This window comes from Gopherus flavomarginatus, chromosome 16 (genome assembly GCF_025201925.1).
Source record: "Gopherus flavomarginatus isolate rGopFla2 chromosome 16, rGopFla2.mat.asm, whole genome shotgun sequence".
NCBI lineage: Eukaryota > Metazoa > Chordata > Testudines > Testudinidae > Gopherus > Gopherus flavomarginatus.
Window position 1 is genome coordinate 4,303,608 of NC_066632.1, and position 17,903 is coordinate 4,321,510.

Below are 17,903 nucleotides of genomic sequence, written 5' to 3' on the forward strand. Positions count from 1 at the left end.
CCACGTGCTCTGCGGAGGAGCAGAAAGCGGGGCTGGCTCTCCCCGCTGCCGTGCGGGGGCCTGCTGGGTGCTGGTCCCAGCAGGGTGATCCCTCCAGTCCCCCGTTCTGGCACGATGCCTAGCAGTTGGTGTGGCCGCTGGAGTCCGGGCTATCAGGGCAAAGCGGGGGCAGGCGGGAGGCTGGGGGTTTGTGGCGGAACATGCCTGAGATGTGAAAGGCCTGGAAGGATGAGAGAGAGAAAACAGGGGTGTGAGACCTAAAAGGAAGGGGCGGGGGAAGAGCTAATTGCACTGACGTGACCCTGCCCCCCACCCTGCTCTCGGGGTGGGGGTTTATTCCACAGCTGGAGGGGAAACCGAGGCAGGCTCTAGTTTAGCCGCACGCCCAGGCTATAGGGTGAATCAGTATGTAAGGCAAGAATAGGACCCCCCAGCTCCCCTTGCTCTAACCCACCGCCTCCCACTCCCAGAGCTGGGGATAGAACCCAGGAGTCCTGACCTACGTTCCCTCTAAGCTGCAGGGCCGTGCAGCAGCCTATCAAGGGCTGTGCAGGTGCTCAGGGCTGCGGTGGGGAGAGGTGCCTCTCCCACGGTCCCATCCCCAGAGCTGCTGCGGCAGGGAGAGACTCTCTCCTCCATTCCCGGAGCTGCTGAGGTGGGGAGAGAAGCCTCTCCCCTGGCCCCGAGCTGCTGGGGGCACAGAGGGCTGGGGGGGAGTCCTATCTCCCCGCTGCGGCCTCAGGGCAGCCTGCACCCCAAACCCCTCATCCCCACCCCAAAGCCTACACCCCCAGCTGGAGCTCTCATCCCCCTGCACCCCAAACCTCTGCCCCAGCCCTGAGCCCCCTCCCACACTGAACCTCTCATCCCCGGCCCTACCCCCGAGCCAGCACCCCCAGCCGGAGCCCTCACTCCCCCTGCACCCCCAACGCTCTGCCCTAGCCCCCACATATTGGTGCCCATAACAAGATTCATCCCACACATGGATGGGAAAAATTAGAGGGATCATTGGTCCTGACTCCAGCCCCTGTGCTCTGACCCGCCAGATCCCCCGCCCAGAGCTGGGGATAGAACCCAGGAGTCCTGACTCCCAGCCCCTTGGATTCTATATTCCATGCTCCCAAGCAGGGCGAGTCCCCCCTCGGTGCCTCAGTTTCCACATGAGTACAAGGGAGTTCACACCTCCTGCTGGGAACATGCTGTGCTAAGGACCCCTGGGGTTGCAGGGAGGGAGCTGGGCTGCTGGGCCCTCATGGAAGGGGAGGGGAGGTTGGCTGGGAGCCCAGCAGTCCTGCGATGAGGGAAGATTTCCTCCCTGTTGCCTGTTCTAATGCTGAAGCAGGAGGCATTTCCTGTGCTGTTTCCTGGCAGCCCACGGCTCCGGCCCTGGGAGTGACGGTGTTTCGGCCCCTCAGCTCTGGGCTGGTTGCACACAGCCCCCACCCCCTCAAGACTGGGGGTGGGGAGAGCATGGGGGAGAATCTTGGCCCTGGCTCCAGTCTCTGCCACCCAAGGAGCTCAGAGCGTTCTCCACACGTTCCCTCCACCGCTGCAGCCGCTTAGAGAGGGAAAGGGACTGGACCAAGGTCACACGAGTCAGCGGCAGAGCCAGGAATGGAGCCCCAGGAGTCCTGGGTTTTGGCCCCCACACTGAGCTAACTGCTAGACCCCACTCCCCTCCCAGAGCTGGGGAGAGAACCCAGGAGTCCTGACTCCCAGCGCCCCACTCTAACCACTATACCCACTCCCCTCCCAGAGCTGGGGAGAGAACCCAGGATTCCTGACTCCCAGCGCCCCACTCTAACCACTAGACTCCACTCCCCTCCCAGAGCTGAGAACAGAGCCCAGGAGTCCTGGCTCCCAGCCCACCTGCTCTAAATCCTAGACTCCACTTCCTCTCCTAGAGCTAAGAATAGAACCCAGGAGTCCTGGCTCCCAGAACCCCGGTCCCCTCACTTGCTTTAACCCACTAGACCCCGGAGCTGGGGAATGAACCCAGGAATCCTGGCTCCCAGCCGGGCTCATGGACTGAGTGTGGGGTGGGCTGGGACATGCACCCCGATGCTCTAAGAAACCAGACAAACTCCTCACACTTCTGGGAGCCGGGCCAGAGTCGAGCTGGTGAGCTAGAGGGGTCCAGGCACTGATCTGTCCTGGACAGACGTCTGGCCAGCTGGTGGGGGGCCGGCTGGTGTGGAGGGACCGGCTGGCCAGCTAGAGGCTCACACTTACCACCCAGTAGGCGATGAACGCCCCCTGCAGGAAGCCCACGGCCACGTCCGAGGGGTGGTGCCAGTAGTCAGAGATGCGGGTGAGGCCGGTGTAGAGCGCCAGCAGCAGCAGGACGAACTGCAGCAGGGGGCGCAGCAGACGGGCGCCCCGCCAGGTTAACCGCGCCTGCAGGTAGAACTGGGGGGTGGGAGGGGGAGAAGGGGGTGGTGAGCGTTGGGGGAGGGCACTGCTCCTGGTCGCCACTCCCCCCAAACGCTGCTGCTCCCACCTCAAAACCCTACCAGCTCCCCCCTCGCGCTCTGATTCCTGCCCCCTACACCCCTACGCTCCACCCCTCACGTCCCACCCCCAAACCCTGCTGCCCCCAAATGCTGCTCCCCCCATCCCTGCCCCCCGCAGCACAGCAAGAAGAATAAAGGGCATCTGAGCTGGGGGGCTACTCGCAGTCCTAGTCGGTGGTGTCACCACTGCCCCTGCCCGAGATACGTTCCCAGCCCCCACCACCCACCATTCAGGCCTGTCAGCCAGGGACACATAAAGGACCTGTTTGTGCCGCTCCCCAAGGGAACAATGGGCCCTTCTCCATCGCCAACCACACGGACCCAGGCATCCGGGGCGGGGGAAGGGGCCGTTCGGGTGCGGGAAACTGACTCACTTTGATGAGGGGGGATATGGGTCAGGTGTGGGGAGTGGAGGAAAGGAGGGGAGTGAGTGGGACAGGTGCTGAGATCAGGGTCAGGACTCCTGGGTTCTATCCCCAGCTCTGGGGAGTGGGGTCTAGTGGTTAGAGCATGGGGGCTGGGAGTCAGGACTGTCCCCTCACCCATCGGAACACACTACCCTCCAGTCAGGAGACAGGAGCCGGGGCAGCCAGACATTGGCTGCACCGCAGACGATTGGCTGCTCAGGTACCAGATAAGCCTCTGTAGGCATGTGGGGCCCAGAACCACGCTTCTGCTATCAGCCACTGGAGGGGGCTCTCTGCTCGCCCCACCCCACTCTCAGAGCCAGAGAGAGAACCCAGGTCCCTCTGCTCTAAGCACTAGACCCCACTCTCCTCCCACAGCTGGGGATAGAACCCAGGAGTCCTGGCTCCCAGCCCCTCCTTGCTCTAACCCCCAAGGAGCCATGCCCCTCCAAGCACCAGGAATAGAACCCAGGCGTCCTGGCCCCCAGTGGGCTCTGTGTGTAACCTTCCAACTGCCATGCTGGCAGGAAGTGCCTGGCACGGAGGGACCCTCTCCTGGGTTATTCCAGGCACTTGGCTCCACTCCCTGCTGAGGTCTCAATCCGGCTCGGGGTGGGACCCTGGACAGGGCTCGCTGGCTAAGAGGGGCTGCCAGGCCCAGCTGCTCCACCATGCACCCAGTGACCTCCCCTAGCCTGGCTCTGCGGAGAGATCTCCCCCTGCCCCCCTCCCCAGTGATCTCTCCCAGCCTGGCCCTGCGGAGAGATCTCACCCTGCCCCACTGGTGACCTCCCCCAGCCTGGCCCTGTGGGGAGATCTCCCCTTGCCCCCCCTCCCCAGTGGTCTCTCCCAGCCTGGCCCTATGGGGAGATCTCCCCCTGCCCCACTGGTGACCTCCCACAGCCTGGCCCTGTGGGGAGATCTCCCCCGGCCCCCACAGTGACCTCCCCCAGCCTGGCCCTGCGGGGAGATCTCCCCCTGCCCCACTGGTGACCTCCCACAGCTTGGCCTTGCGGGGAGATCTCCCCCGGCCCCCAGTGACCTCTGCACAGGGCTCCACTGGCGAGGGGAACCCCCACCCCAGGGCATTCAGGCGTGACTCACGAGGGATGGGGCCAGGGTTGCCGCGGGAGGTTCTAGGATGATCAGATCAGGCCTGTGCACTGTTAAGGTGGGTGGGGTTGGGCGGGGGCACTTACCACCAGGTATGTCATGCTGTACATGGCGAAGGAGGCATGGCCAGAGTAGAAGGACTTCCTACAAGGGGGCAAATAAAGGCCTGGGTTATAGCTGGCGGCACCGCCCATTGCCGGGGTACAGAGGGATCCCGCGAGCAACCCCTCCACCTGCCTCAGATCCCATCCAGGGCCAGGCCGGGGGGGCTCCGAAGCTGCTGCCCAGGGCAAGGGGTTGTCCAGCACGGCGGCGGCAGTCTCCATGGGGAGCCACCCCCACAACCCCAGACACTGGGACAGGGCAGCCGCCATGGGACCCCTCTGGGTATTACAGACACACACAGTATCTTGGAGCATTTGTGCGAGCCAGGGGCTGCGTTCTGCCCCCCGGGGGGCACGGTGCCAAGCTCCCTCAGCGGGGACAATTACTGCAGACTCTGGGAGCGACTGCCCAGAGTGGGTCGGACGGGGGTCCAGAGGCCCGGGGGCTGGTGGTACAAAGGGCCAACCTAAACTAGCAAGGAACCCTTGACTTTGACCAAGAGGTCGCACCCTGCCAAAGAGCCTGAAGGACGTGGGCACCTACTGGCCCCCCCCAGTGGAAGTTGGCTGTGTGCCGAAGTGGGAATTTTTGGTCGTATTTGTTGTGAGGCCGGAGTGTGCCTCAGTTTCCCTGATACACCGCATGGCTGCCCAGCGGTGAGGCGGGGGAAGGGATGACGTTTGCTCTCGGTGGGGGATAAGTTGGCTTGGGAACCCCAACGAGTCTTTCACCTGGGAAGTCAGAGACCTCACAGGGCGTGCAAATGGGGGTCACTAAAGATCTGGACTGAGCAGAATCTTCATCGAGTCTCCATCTGTCTACGCGGACTTGTGCTGGGCCCCAGCTGATTACACAACCCGGTGCTGGAGCTTCACCGGGACTCCTCGGCCCCTGAGGAGCAGACAAGCCTCCCCCCGGGGTCTGTCCCAGCAGAGCTCGGGGCGTGACGCAGGAGTAGGGTGTCCAGACAGCAAATGTGAAAAATCGGGACGGGGGTGGGGGGTACTAGGAGCCTATGCAAGAAAAAGACCCAAAAATCGGGACTGTCCTATAAAATCGGGACCTCTGGTCACCCTAAGCAGGAGGGCCCCAGAGGTTTCGGTCTCAGGAGGTGGAGCATGGCTGGTTTACGCCGAGTTTTCTCTGCAACGCTTCTGGCCCAAGAAGAACCGGCCTAGCCCCTGGGAGAGAGCAGAATTGCAGGCGGGTGGCTGGGCGAATGGCAGGGAATTACAGAGGGGCTGCAAGCCTAGATCTCCGGGGGGGGGGGGGGGGGGCGAGGCCTAAAAGGACATCCCCTGAGCAGACAACGGTTCAAACCCAGCCTGGCTCAGAGGTGTGGTAACCCTGAAGCTGTGTAAGGGACCCACTCCTGGACACTGCGGAGGGGCAAGTTGTATGGGGATCCCCCCGATACTCTCCATGGGGACCTCCCCCCAGATACAGGGACAGGGCAAGGGGGGGCATGACACTGGGGCAAGGGGCAGTCTAATGTCAGAACTCCCCCTGGCACCCATCACATCACACTGGTCTCAGTGGGAAATCTATAGGGGATATTTTTAGACCAGGCTGCTGGACACAGACAGACCCTATGGTTCTCCCGAGCCTGTAAGGCCAGGTGTCACCACCAGGGGACCCCCCCCCCCCAAATCTGGGCCTGCACTCTGCAGCTGGCTCCACTAGAGGGGGACCCATCCTTTACCTCAACCCCTCACCCTGTCTTAAAGGGACAGCGCCCCCGGGAGCTCACCTGGCTTCCTTCTCCTGCGACGGCCCCGCAGTGCAGGTGTACTCCTCCACGTAGCCCCGGGAGCAGTTGAGGAGAGCGAGGTCCGGCCGGCAGACGGCCAGGAAGTGGGGGCGGAGGCGGCCGATGGTGATCTTGGCCATGTTGGTGAGGGACTGGCCCACGGTGCAGCCGAAAAGGAAGGCGCCGATCTCCTTGTAGAGGATGGCCACGTAGGGGTTGGGGATGAAGGAACGGGAGCCCAGGCGCAGGGAGTGGATGCGGTAGCTCTCGCCCAGGGCGATCTGCATGGCAAGACGGGGAGGCACCGGGGGACGGCAGCTTGAGATGGGCAGCTGTCCCAGCCAGCTCCCCGCTCCATGGGTTGGGACACGGACCAGCCCCGAGGGCCGTGGGAAGCTCGGGAAGGGGGGGCTCCCTGTGCACCTTGCAGACCAGCAGGACTCAATCCCCTGCTTCCCCTGTCCCAGCCCCTTGGTTTACCCCATAATCTCATCCCACCCAATGCCCGTTTTTAAAGCCAGTCCTGCCCCCAACCCTCCTATCCTGCCCCACACCCTGCAGCAGGGAGTTCAACAAGGCAAGCAGCCTGCTGGAGGTGGGGTTCTGCAGCAGCAGATCATGCCCAGGCTGGGATCCTGTCTCTGGGGCCAATGGCTGATGCTTCGGAGGAAGGGTTGGAAACAGGTGCTCTGCATCGATGGTCATGGCTAGCATTTTGTAAGGGGCACATAGGGGTTGGCTACCCAGAGCCCACCCCTCTGCCACCTCCAGCCTCTCACACCCAGCCCGACACCCCTCGGGGAATGTAGCAGGGGGATCAACAGAGGGCGCTCTCTCCTGGCAGGCAGCGCGGGCCCCAGTGCGGCACTAGGGGGCGCTGTGCTGCAGGGGGCACTCGCCTCTCACAGTGACTCACCGAGACAGAGGTGATGAGGATCCCCAGCGAGATCAGCACCGTGTCGCTGACGGTCTCCGCCCGCTTCAGCGGGTAGCGGATGCTGCTGTCGTTGCAGTAGAAGCCACGGCGCATGGGGGGGACCAGGCCAACCTCGCAGACCAAGAATGGGATGGAGGCTGCAGCGGGAAGAGAGAGCGGGGCGCTGAGAAGGGGCTAACTCAGCCCAGGGGGCATCTGTGAGGCCTCCCTGCCCCAATTCCACGAGCTTCCCCCACAGGGACTGGCTCAGGACACCCCAGTCTGACTACCCCCCCTTCTCCCAACCCCATCTCACTGCCTCTCCTGCCCCAGGGCACCAGCTCATGACACCCTGCAACAACCCTCCCAATACTGCCACCTCCCCCACCCAAGATCACTCTGTGACCCTCCCCCCCAAATTCCACTGCCCTTCCCCCAGGCATCATGTCATACCACCCAACCCCCATCCCACTGCCTCCATCCCTCCAGGGACCAGCGCAGGACACTCAACCCCCATTATCCTGCTTCCCTTCGGGTCTGGTCCATGACTCACCTCCCTCCATCCTGCTGCCCCCGCATGACTGGCCTGTGACAGCCCCCGCTACTCCTGATACCCCACCTCCAGGAACCAGCCTCATTGCTTTGGTGGGGCTCTCCCCGCCCTGCCTCCACCACCGCAAGGCAGGGCACATGGCTCAGACCCCAGCAGGTGGCAGCCTCCCCATAACTCTGATCTGGGAGCAAAGTGGGGGCATCTCCCCTCTGATCCCGGCAGGAGCAGCCCTTGGATGCTGGGACGGGGTGCAACCTGCTTTCCATTAGGGCTGCTGGCAGGAGTCAGTGATGGGGGTGCAGGGAGGGAGGAGATTAGGCCTTAAAGTTCCAGCCAGGACGGGTGAGTTCCTGATTCCAAGAAGCCACGTCTGTGCCTGGCTCTTAAAGGGGCAGTAAAGCCAAATTCCCCCTCCCTTGTTAGAAGAGAAAAATGCCCACGTGGCCCCGTTTGTCGCCTCTCCACCATGAACCCGCACTCGTGAGAGACCCCTGCAGCTCTGGGGGCTAGAAGCACCAGTCTGGACAACGGTGAACAGACCCTGGTGAGGTGGGAGCAGAGACCCGGATGCTCCCATGCAGAGATCCTGTCGCACGTGGGGGCTGCAAGCGTGAAACCAGGGAACGGGCCTGGATCCCAGCGTGCTGGGAACTTAAGTGTGAATCCTGCCGGGTGGGTCCTGCTGCACACGAGGCTGGGAGCAGGAAGCCTGGCACTCGGGTGCTTGGACACCAGCGTGATCAGACACTGGGAGCGGGAACCACAGTGCTAGTGCCCTAGCACGTGTGGATCCCAGTGAGCTGGGCTTGCAAATCCTGGCACTAGCACCCTGGCACGAGGATCCTGGTGGGAAGGGTGGGCATGTCCTGGCACTAGCACCCTGGCACGAGGATCCTGGTGAGCAGGGTGTGCATGTCCTGGCACTAGCACCCTGGCACGAGGATCCTGGTGAGCAGGGTGGGCATGTCTTGGCACTAGTGTCCTGGCATGAGGATGCTGGTGCACGCAGAGGCTGGGAGCATGAACCTGTGCAGTAGCAGGCTGGGACGGGAATGTGAAAAGATGGAAGAAGATCCCAATGAGGTCGACGTAGGGAGTGCAAATGGTTCATCCTTCTGCTTCAGTTTGGTGTGATTCCAGCTCTGGTGGGACCCAGGCGTCCTAGCAGGCAGTGCCTGGACTGTCACTTTAAGAGACAACGAGGCTGCAGAACCCTCCCAGGGGGCTCTGGGCTCTTTTTTGGGGCTGAGAATGATGTTTCCACGTTTGGTTCCCAGGTTCCCTCCCTTCCCGTCTCACTTGGCAAATGAGTTTTCTCAGGATCGCTCTTTCCGACGGGCTAGGCCGGCCGCCAAGGGCCGGGTGCCTACAGAGCACCTTGGGACCTAGGAGGGGGAGCCCGACTCCCTCCTCCCAGCAGGGGGCACCGCACGAGGGGTGAGTGGCTAGGGCTGGGTGTGCTCTCCTGGGGGGCCAGCAGGGGGCACTACCACCCTTAAGACGGGCAGGGAGAAAGCGGGGACGCCAGAGCTGGGAATGTCCACCAGGGGGCACTGCCAGCTTGGGGCAGGATCCCCCCAGGGCTGGGCATGCCAGAGGGGCATGTCACCCTGGTGCCTGCAGGGGGTGTTCTCGGGAACACAGCCCCCTGGCAGGAATGAGCCACCCCCGGCTTTGACATCAAAGATCTGAGACTGACGGGGACGGCTGGCCTGGGCCAAGGTTGGACCCCACCCAGCTCCCAGAGACTCCCACGCTGTGCGGATACCAAGGCCCCAGGGACTGGCTTGAGCCGGCTCCAGGTTTCCATCCTCACTCGGTTGCGCTGTGACCTGCCTGGGCAGGGCCGTATTCGTACTGAGAGCCCAGGGCTGGAGTGGCAGCAGCGCGTTCAGAGCGGTGCCGGACACGCCAGCCGTGACCAGGAGCCCCAACCCACTGGGGCAGATCCCTAGCTGGTGTAAATCAGCACCCTTCATTAGAGCCACGGGGCCAGATCCCCAGCTGGTGTAAATCAGCTCCCCCCTTGGAGCCACAGGGCCAGATCCCCAGCTGGTGTAAATCAGCACCCTTCATTGGAGCCACAGGGCCAGATCCCCAGCTGGTGTAAATCAGCACCCTTCATTGGAGCCACGGGGCCAGATCCCCAGCTGGTGTAAATCAGCTCCCCCCTTGGAGCCACAGGGCCAGATCCCCAGCTAGTGTAAATCAGCACCCTTCATTGGAGCCACGGGGCCAGATCCCCAGCTGGTGTAAATCAGCACCCTTCATTGGAGCCACGGGGCCAGATCCCCAGCTAGTGTAAATCAGCTCCCTCCATTGGAGCCATGGGGCCAGATCCCCAGCTGGTGTAAATCAGTGCCCTCCATTGGAGCCATGGGGCCAGATCCTCAGTTGGTGTAAATCAGTGCCCTCCATTGGAGCCATGGGGCCAGATCCCCAGCTGGTGTAAATCAGTTCCCTCCATTGGAGCCATGGGGCCAGATCCCCAGCTGGTGTAAATCAGCTCCCTCCATTGGAGCCAGAGGGCCAGATCCCCAGCTGGTGTAAATCAGCTCCCTCCATTGGAGCCAGAGGGCCAGATCCTCAGTTGGTGTAAATCAGTGCCCTCCATTGGAGCCATGGGGCCAGATCCCCAGCTGGTGTAAATCAGCTCCCTCCATTGGAGCCACGGGGCCAGATCCCCAGCTGGTGTAAATCAGTTCCCTCCATTGGAGCCAAGGGGCCAGATCCTCAGCTGGTGTAAATCAGCACCCTCCATTGGGGCCAAGGGGCCAGATTCTCAGCTGGTGTAAATCAGCTCCCTAATTTAGAGCCATGGGGCCAGCTCTCTAGTGGTGTAAATCAGCACCCTTCATTGGAGCCAAGGGGCCAGATCCCCAGTGATGTAAATCAGCACCCTCCATTGGAGCCAAGGGGCAAGATCTCCAGTGGTGTAAATCAGCGCCCTCCATTGGAGCCAAGGGGCCAGATCTCAAGTGGTGTAAATCAGCGCCCTCCATTGGAGCCAAGGGGCCAGATCCCCAGTGGTGTAAATCAGCGCCCTCCATTGGAGCACAGAGTTTGGACAGAAGAAAAGTCCAAACACCCTGAAATCCGGGGCGGGGAGGGTGTTGCGCGGCAGCGAGAGACCAGCCTGGAGCTTTAGGGGCACGCGCCCATCACACCTTCAGCTACCTGCCCCCTTAGGGGAGCGCCAGGGCCTCCAGCCGGGGATGGGGGGCGCAAATGTCTGCGCACGAGGGTTCAGCTAGCCGAGCGTGAGGGAGCTTCTTGTTGCCAGGACACCGCCGTGTGAGCGGGGCAGGCAGGCGTGCAATCACATCCACCAAACGGTGGCTTGTGCGAAGCCGTCAATTTCCTCGTGGGCCACGGGCCAAAGGCAGCTTCTTAGCCAGCGCACGTGGTACCCGGGCGTGAGTCTGCGCCCACAGAGGGTGTGATTCAGCCAGGTGAGCGGGGGAGCACCATTCTCGCCCACCAGGGGGCGCTGTCAGGACATTGGGGGGCACTTCACCCACCTGGGGGGGGGCACTGCTAGAACAGCAGGGGAAGATGCCCTGTGTCCCGGGGGGCACCACTGTGACAGCGAAGAGGTGGGAGTGGGAGGACGCCCGTTCAGCCCCTTGCCCTGGTCTACATTAGCTCTGTCGACGCCAGCCCAGTGACTCCTGCCTGCCCTTGACCCAGCCCTGCCCAGCCGCAGTGCCCCAGCCATCTCAGACACGCCAAACCTCCCGGCTATTCGGACAGGGCTCGGCTATTAATAGCCCCTCTCTTGTCCATGTTCGGGCGTCCCTCACGCCCCCTGGCTCGCTGCCCGGGGCTAGGGGCTCCCTGCCGTTCAGACCCAGGTGCCGGGCTGGGAGGGAGAGAACAGGGCCCGGGAGGGGGTTCCCTACCATGCTGCAGGGGAGGGAGGGATTCCCGGGGCTAGTGCCTCAGTGGGTCAATCCTGCACAGGGGGGCTCTTGGGACAACTGCTCTGGTGAACAGATCCCAGGGCCTGCAGGGCACAAGCGTGCGAGGCTGGCAGGCACTCGCACCCTTTGCACTCAGGACGGGCGTGCCAGCCCTGACCCCAGCAGGGGCTGGGCATGGATGTCCCTGCAGCACCCCCTCCCGCCCGCCCCCAGAGTGGTGTATAAGGCCAGAAACTCTCCCCCACTCCCGGGTAGGTTCAGCAGGCACCGCTGGGGCCCGACACCGAGGGGCGGAAGCAGGTGGAACCGGCGGCGGGAGAGGCCAAGGGGCACCGAGCGAGCGTCCTAGGGAGAGGAGCGGGGAACAGCTGCAGGGCGCGGCCGGCCCTGAACAGCAGCCAAGAGCCCAAGGCCAGGAAGGGAGAGTAGCAGGGACGGGATGGAACCAGGGCGGGAGGAGGAAGAGAAAAGCGGGTGAGCGGCTGAAGAGAGAAAGGAGGGGAGCCCCCCTTCCCACTCCGCAGACCCCTGGCGGGCAGCGAGCTGGTGCCATGAGGTGTGAGGGGAGGTACTGGCAGGGGGCACTGGAGGCTGCCCAAGCCGGGCCCCGATCCTGGGGTAGGCTGTACTGGCGGAAGGAGGGAAGCACTGGGGTCCTTCAGCGGGCGGGGGGTTCCCCGTGGGTTGGGATGATGGTGTGGGCTCTCCCCGGCGAAGGAGGATGGTTGGGATGTGGGCAGAGCCCCGGTGGGGGTAGGGGAGGGTCATGACCTGGCACAACCTGTGACCCTTTCTTAATCCCCCTCCCCTCTCGCCCTGATGCCTTAACCCAGAGCCTTCTGGAGATCAGTGTTGTCCATCCTTCACCCAACCTGACCCCCACCTTCCCCACAGCCCAACCCCCACCAGCTGCCCCTCCAGTGAGTCCTCCCCTCCCCCCGATTTAACACCCCTCCATGACCCAATCCCCCCAAATAGCCTCCCTTTGCAATACAACACCTGCCCCCACCCTTCCCCCAGGACCCAGCCCCACCCACCTTGTCCCAACCCCCACGATCCACCCTGCCAGTCTGACCCCCTCCCCACCAATCCGACCCCTTCTCCAACTCCGACCCTCATGATCCACTCCACCAGCCTCCCTCTCCCCCAGGATCTGATCCACACCACCCTGGCACAGTCCCATGATCCAACCTACCTTGCCCTCTCCCCCCAGTCCAGCAGCAACCCCCATTCCTCAGAGTGGCAGGGCTGACACGGTGTCTCTCGCTGCTCCCCAAGCCAAACTGACTCGGATCCCCCACACGGCACCCCCAGCTCTGCTAACGTGCTAGGATACTCCCCTGGCTCACCCCACTAACTGTCCCTCTGAGCCCAATGGCTAGTGCAGTCGGGTCAGGGGGTTCATAGAGAGGAAGGATGTCCCAGTGGTTAGTGTGCTAGCCCAGGACCTGGGAGAGCTCAGTTCCCAACTCTGCCACAGAGCTTGGGCAAGTCACTTGCCTCTCTGTGCCTCAGTTTCCCCAGGGTCCTACCATGCAAAGGGGCTGTTAGGCAACGTACATTACAGATGGTGAGGGGCTGGATACCAGGGCACGCGACTTCCATGGAAGAATGAGCTCTATCTGGCTTTGCCCTGCTCCTGTTTGACTGAAGCGGAACTGAAATAGGGTCTGTAAATCGGTTTGGAAAGAGATTTACACCATCACAGCCCCTCTGCAATGGGTTCTGTTTGCAATCAGCTTCAACTGAACTGATGTCAGGTTTTGTACGTACATCCCCACCCCCAGCCCCCTTTAACTTAAATCAGCTCCCTGGCCAGTAAGAAGGGCCCTACGAAATTCATGGACCATTTTGGACAATTTCACGGTCAGAGGATTTTAAAAATTGTAAACGTCCTGGTTTCAGATATTTCAATCTGAAACGTCACCGTGTTGTAACCGAGGGGGTCCGGATCCAAATGGAGGTCCTGAGGGGGGAGGGGGTCACAAGGCTCTTGTAGGGAGACAAGGGACTGCCACCTTCACTTCTGCCCTGCTGCCGGCAGAGGTGCTGCCTTCAGAGCTGGGTTCCCAGCCAGCAACTGTCCAGAGGTAGGTTTGACTGAGCCCTGGGAACAGTCCATGCAGGGGAAAAGGAAATCCCATCCCTTCCTGGCCGGGCTGGGACCAGAAGCTAGAGCCTGATTCATGGTAGCAGCCCCCAGGTGGGGTGTCCCAGCCCTTCTCCTCCTCCGGGCCTAGCACTCGGGGGCTAAAGGGGTCTTAGGCTGGCAGGGGGACAGAGGGGGGGAAGAGTTGTGCCCATAGCACCCCTCCACCACCACGACGCCCCGGGAGGTCACCCACCTGTAAGGCCAATCCTGCCCTTCCCCATACCCTCCTACCCATCCCCTATCGCCCATTTCTTCTGGCAAACAGAGGCTAGGGACACCATCCCTACCTATCCTGGCTAATAGCCATTGCTGGACCTATCCTCCAGGAATTTATTTAGTTCTTTTTTGAACCCTGTCATAGTCTTGGCCTTCACAACATCCCTTGGCAAGGAGTTCCACAAGTTGACTGTGTGTTGTTCCGCGCATCAAGTCTGCTCAACTAATTGCATGCCCAGAAATCAAATGAAGCCAAAGCATTCCCATTTCTCAGTTTGAAAAGACTCTTTTCCTTCCAAAATTTCCTCCAGTTTTACTTAACCCCTCCTTCCCCACACGATGTTTCAAAACGGTTGCAGTCAAGTCAAAACATTTTGATTTTGTCAAACTAAAATATTTCCTTCCACCCAAAACGATTATTTTGCTTTGCTGTTTCGGTGAAAGAAACAAACCCCAAAAATCCATTATCTGCCCAGTTTTACTTATCTGGCCCCCAGTACCCAAAATAGATCACTCCAGTAGATTATCCCAGGATATTTCTGCCTATATATAGACAGAGACATCAGAACCCAGACTGGTGGATCCATTTAGCTCACTACCCTGTCTCTGAGAGCAGGCAGGGCCAGAGAATAAAACCCTGTTGTCAGCAGTTAAGGGAGAATATATATTAACCTCCAAGATTCAAAGGTTGATTTATACACAAACAGGCCCTTTCTCATCCTTTCAAACCTCTTGGTTATTACGTTTTTAGCCCTCTAACTCCAGATAGTCTCATTAGCCCTTCCTCTTTTAAAATACAAAATCCTGCTGAAATCAAGGACATCTTGTAGCAAGGAGTTCCACAGGCCAAGGACACAACCTGCATGTGGAAAGTATTTCCTTTGCTCTGTTTTGAGCGAGCCACCTTTTGGCTTCATTCAATTTCTCCTTGTATCGTGAGGCACAGCCAACGGATCTACCTTCTCCGCCTCATTTGCCTCTAACACTCCCACAATGTTAATCTCTCTCTTCACGCGTAAGAGGCTTTTCCCCAGGCCTCAAGCCATGCGCCATCCGCCTAATGCTGGATCCTTCTGCAGACAGCTCTGAACTGAGCCCAGCACCCCTGGCAGGTCTGGCCCATTGATGCCATTAGAATATTTTCCATCTTATTCTCCTTCCTAGCCTAATGTGTGTTCCTTCCTTTTCCCTCAGTGACACCAGCAGTTTAGTGGGTAACGGGCTCTGAAAGCGTCGATCCCACTAGGGTCCAGACGCAGCCCTGATGGGGAAAGGTGGCAGATCGAAGTGAGATCCCTGCAGCTACAGTGCCATTAAATATCCTTACAGAGGAGAAGGTGTGGGGCCTAACTGATGCCCCGGACACGCCACATGAGGTCCGGAGCTTTGAGTCATCAGGTTTGCGCAGATCCAGACTCCCCAGAGTCATGGGTTTGCTGGGAATGAAACCAAACTGATCCTCATGCTCCAGCCAGCTAACCTGGCTTCCATGCCATCAACTTCAAACTGCGCTGGATTCGAGTTGCCTCCGCCCGAAAATAAGAGCTGGCACTTCTGTCTACAGGGAGACATGGTCTTTGCCTCCATGGGGCAGCTAGTAACTCTGCTTCCTCCCCCAGACCAGCTGGTGTTAACCCCCTGGCTCCCCTCGTTGATGCCCTCCAGCTCAAGTCCTGGACCAAGTTTCCTCCCCAGAGGTGGCTGCATTTCAGGGCCAGGGCACAGCTTTGGGATCCGCAGCACTACAGCAAAGTGGGCAGGAGTCCCAGGGAAAGGAGAGGCAGGGGGGCCCACAACGCATGGGGCTCTGCCCGCGCCGCACTCACCCACGAGCAGACAGACGATATCCAGGACGACCAGGGTCTTTCTCTGCCCCAGCCCCGGGGCAACATAATCCTCAGGCTGGGAGCTGGGCGCCCGGACTGTCACCCGGACATCTCGGCCTCCCGGCCATGCCTGGGGCTCCACAGAGAGCCTGGGGGGCAGATCGGGGAGGAGTTCACACTTGCCCTTTTGCATGGCCTTCGGGCGGGGGAGGAAAGGTGCAATCCAGATTCCTAGACCAGGACCAGGGGAATGTGGATTTCCAGCCCCAGGAGCGGCAGGGGATTGGGAGGGAATCCGGATTTCGGGCACAGCCTGGCACAAGGACAGAGCGGCAGAGGGCTGGTGTCTTTCCTGCTCCTCCTCGTCTCTCGGTACAGAGGTCAGGGAGCCTGGAAAGCAGCAAAAACAAAGAAACTGTTCTAAGCTAAAGGTCAGCCAAGGCTGCGTGGCTGCACTGGGGGGCAGCGCGGGGAGACAGGGGCTCAGTAGCGGGGAGGGGGGATCCCAAGGATCTATGCTCCAGGGATGACGGCATCGGAAGGGCTGTGGGCAGAGATCCCAGCTCCAGGAGGGGCATGCACAGGGCCAGCTGCAAGGGAGCATGGGCAGAGATGGCAGCTGCCCAGAGTGTGCGTGCCGGGGGGGCAGAGATCACAGTTTCCCCTGGCTGGACCCTGCCCGAACCTCCCCTTTGGGGGAGTCAGGGCAGGGGGCCCAGCTCACCCCATGGGTGGGCGCAATCAGGGGGTTGGCATAGGAGGATCTGGGCAGGGGATTCCATGGGTGATCTAGGCAGGGGTGCAGGGGGGTGGAGGCCCAGGAAGGGGGGTGTAGTGGGGCTCAGGAAGGAGGAGGGGTCCAGGAGGTACTGCACATCCCAGAGATGGGACAAAGATCAGCACTCAGGGCACCTCCCTCTGGGGGATCCCACAGGCAGGTGAGATCCAGGGGGATCTAGTCATGGGGTCCTAGCTCCCTGTGGGGGTAGGGGGGTCCAAGGAGGCACCTAGGAAGGGGCATATAGGGAGCAGAGATCCTGGGAACGGGGGGGGGGTCCCCCTGGGGAGGAGAGGTTCAGGGGGCAGGGGCCCCGAGAAGGGGGGTCTGGAGGTCCCGGGAAGGGGGTCCAGCCGGGGTCCCAGCTCCCCCCAGGGGGCCTGGGCTGGAGAGTCCCAGGACAGGGGGGCCAGCCACAGGTCCCAGCTCCCACCGGGGCAGGGGGCCTGGGATGGGGAGTCCCGGGAAGGGGGTCCAGCCAGGGGGCCTGGGAGGGGGAGTCCCGGGATAGGGGGCCCAGCTCTCCCCGGGGCAGGAGAGGCCAGGGGGCCTGGGATGGGGAGTCCCGGGACAGGGGGCCCAGCTCCCCCGGGGCAGGAGAGGGCAGGGGGCCTGGGATGGGGGTCCCGGGACAGGGGGCCCAGCCCCCTCCCGGGGCAGGAGAGGCCAGGGGGCCTGGGATGGGGTGTCCCGGGGCAGGGGGGCCAGCCGGGGTCCCAGCCCCCCCCGGGGCAGGAGAGGACAAGGGGCCTGAGATGGGGTGTCCTGGGAAGGGGGTCCAGCCGGGGTCCCAGCTCCCCCCAGGGGGCCTGGGAGGTGGAGTCCCGGGACAGGGGGCCCAGTTCCCCCCGGGGCAGCCCTTCCAGGTACCTGTTGGCCGCTGCCGCGCTCACCGGCCCTGGGCTCCCCGCTCGCTGGGGCCGGTCTCCTCTCCCCGCCGCCGGGGGAGCGGGGCAGGGGGTCTCCCTGGAGCCGGGCTGGGGCGCTAGTTCTCCGGGCTCCTGCTCAGCCCAGCGCCGGACCGAGAGGCGCCGACGGCTGCTCCCTCCACCTCCAGCTGCTGGGGCTGGGACTGGGGCTGGGGCTCCTCCCTCCCCGTCCTGCCCCACGCGGGCTCTGGGGAGGGGCCCGGGCCAGGGGCTGGAGCACGGATGGGAGCAGGGGGGAGACGGTCGGGATTGACTGGCAGAGATCAGCGTCTCTCCAGGCTGGGACCCTCCTGTGTATCCCCACGGGGCCAGCAGAGGGTCGAGACCCCCCCACCCCCAGGCCTAGGGGGAGGAGGGGAGTGGAGAGGACTGAGCAGGGGTAGGGAGAGGGCGTCCCCGAAGCCTTGCTGGCCCAGTGAGCAGGGCTCAAGCCTCTGCCTTGGGGAAACCTGGGTTCTAGTCCATCCTGTGACCTTGGGCCAGTCACTATAACCATGGTGTGCCTCAGTTTCCCCATCTACAATGGGGATGAACAGCCTTGCCCTCCCTCATGGGATGGGCGGGAGGGGATCGACAGAGAAGCTCTGAGGTGCTCACATAATATGGTAAGAGAGTCCAGGTAAATACCTTTGATTGAGTTAATAAATCCATGTTAGCTCCCTGGCCAGATATGGGCTGTGACGCTGGAACCTCTGGCCTGTGCCATGCGGCAGGTCTGTCCA

At 61.9% G+C, this 17,903-nt stretch overlaps 1 protein-coding gene across 1 annotated transcript; it reads right to left on the bottom strand.

The window, feature by feature from the left end:
• Positions 1-103: 103 nt before the first annotated feature.
• Positions 104-17,287, bottom strand: LOC127035318 (phospholipid phosphatase 3-like). Its single transcript, XM_050925043.1, has 7 exons — positions 17,123-17,287; positions 15,475-15,864; positions 6,805-6,962; positions 5,889-6,169; positions 4,120-4,177; positions 2,233-2,409; positions 104-220 (listed from the first exon to the last, which is right to left on the bottom strand). Exons 2-7 carry the CDS (start codon positions 15,665-15,667, stop codon positions 119-121), a joined length of 969 nt encoding a protein of 322 aa, XP_050781000.1. The 5' UTR covers positions 15,668-15,864; positions 17,123-17,287; the 3' UTR covers positions 104-118.
• Positions 17,288-17,903: the final 616 nt, after the last annotated feature.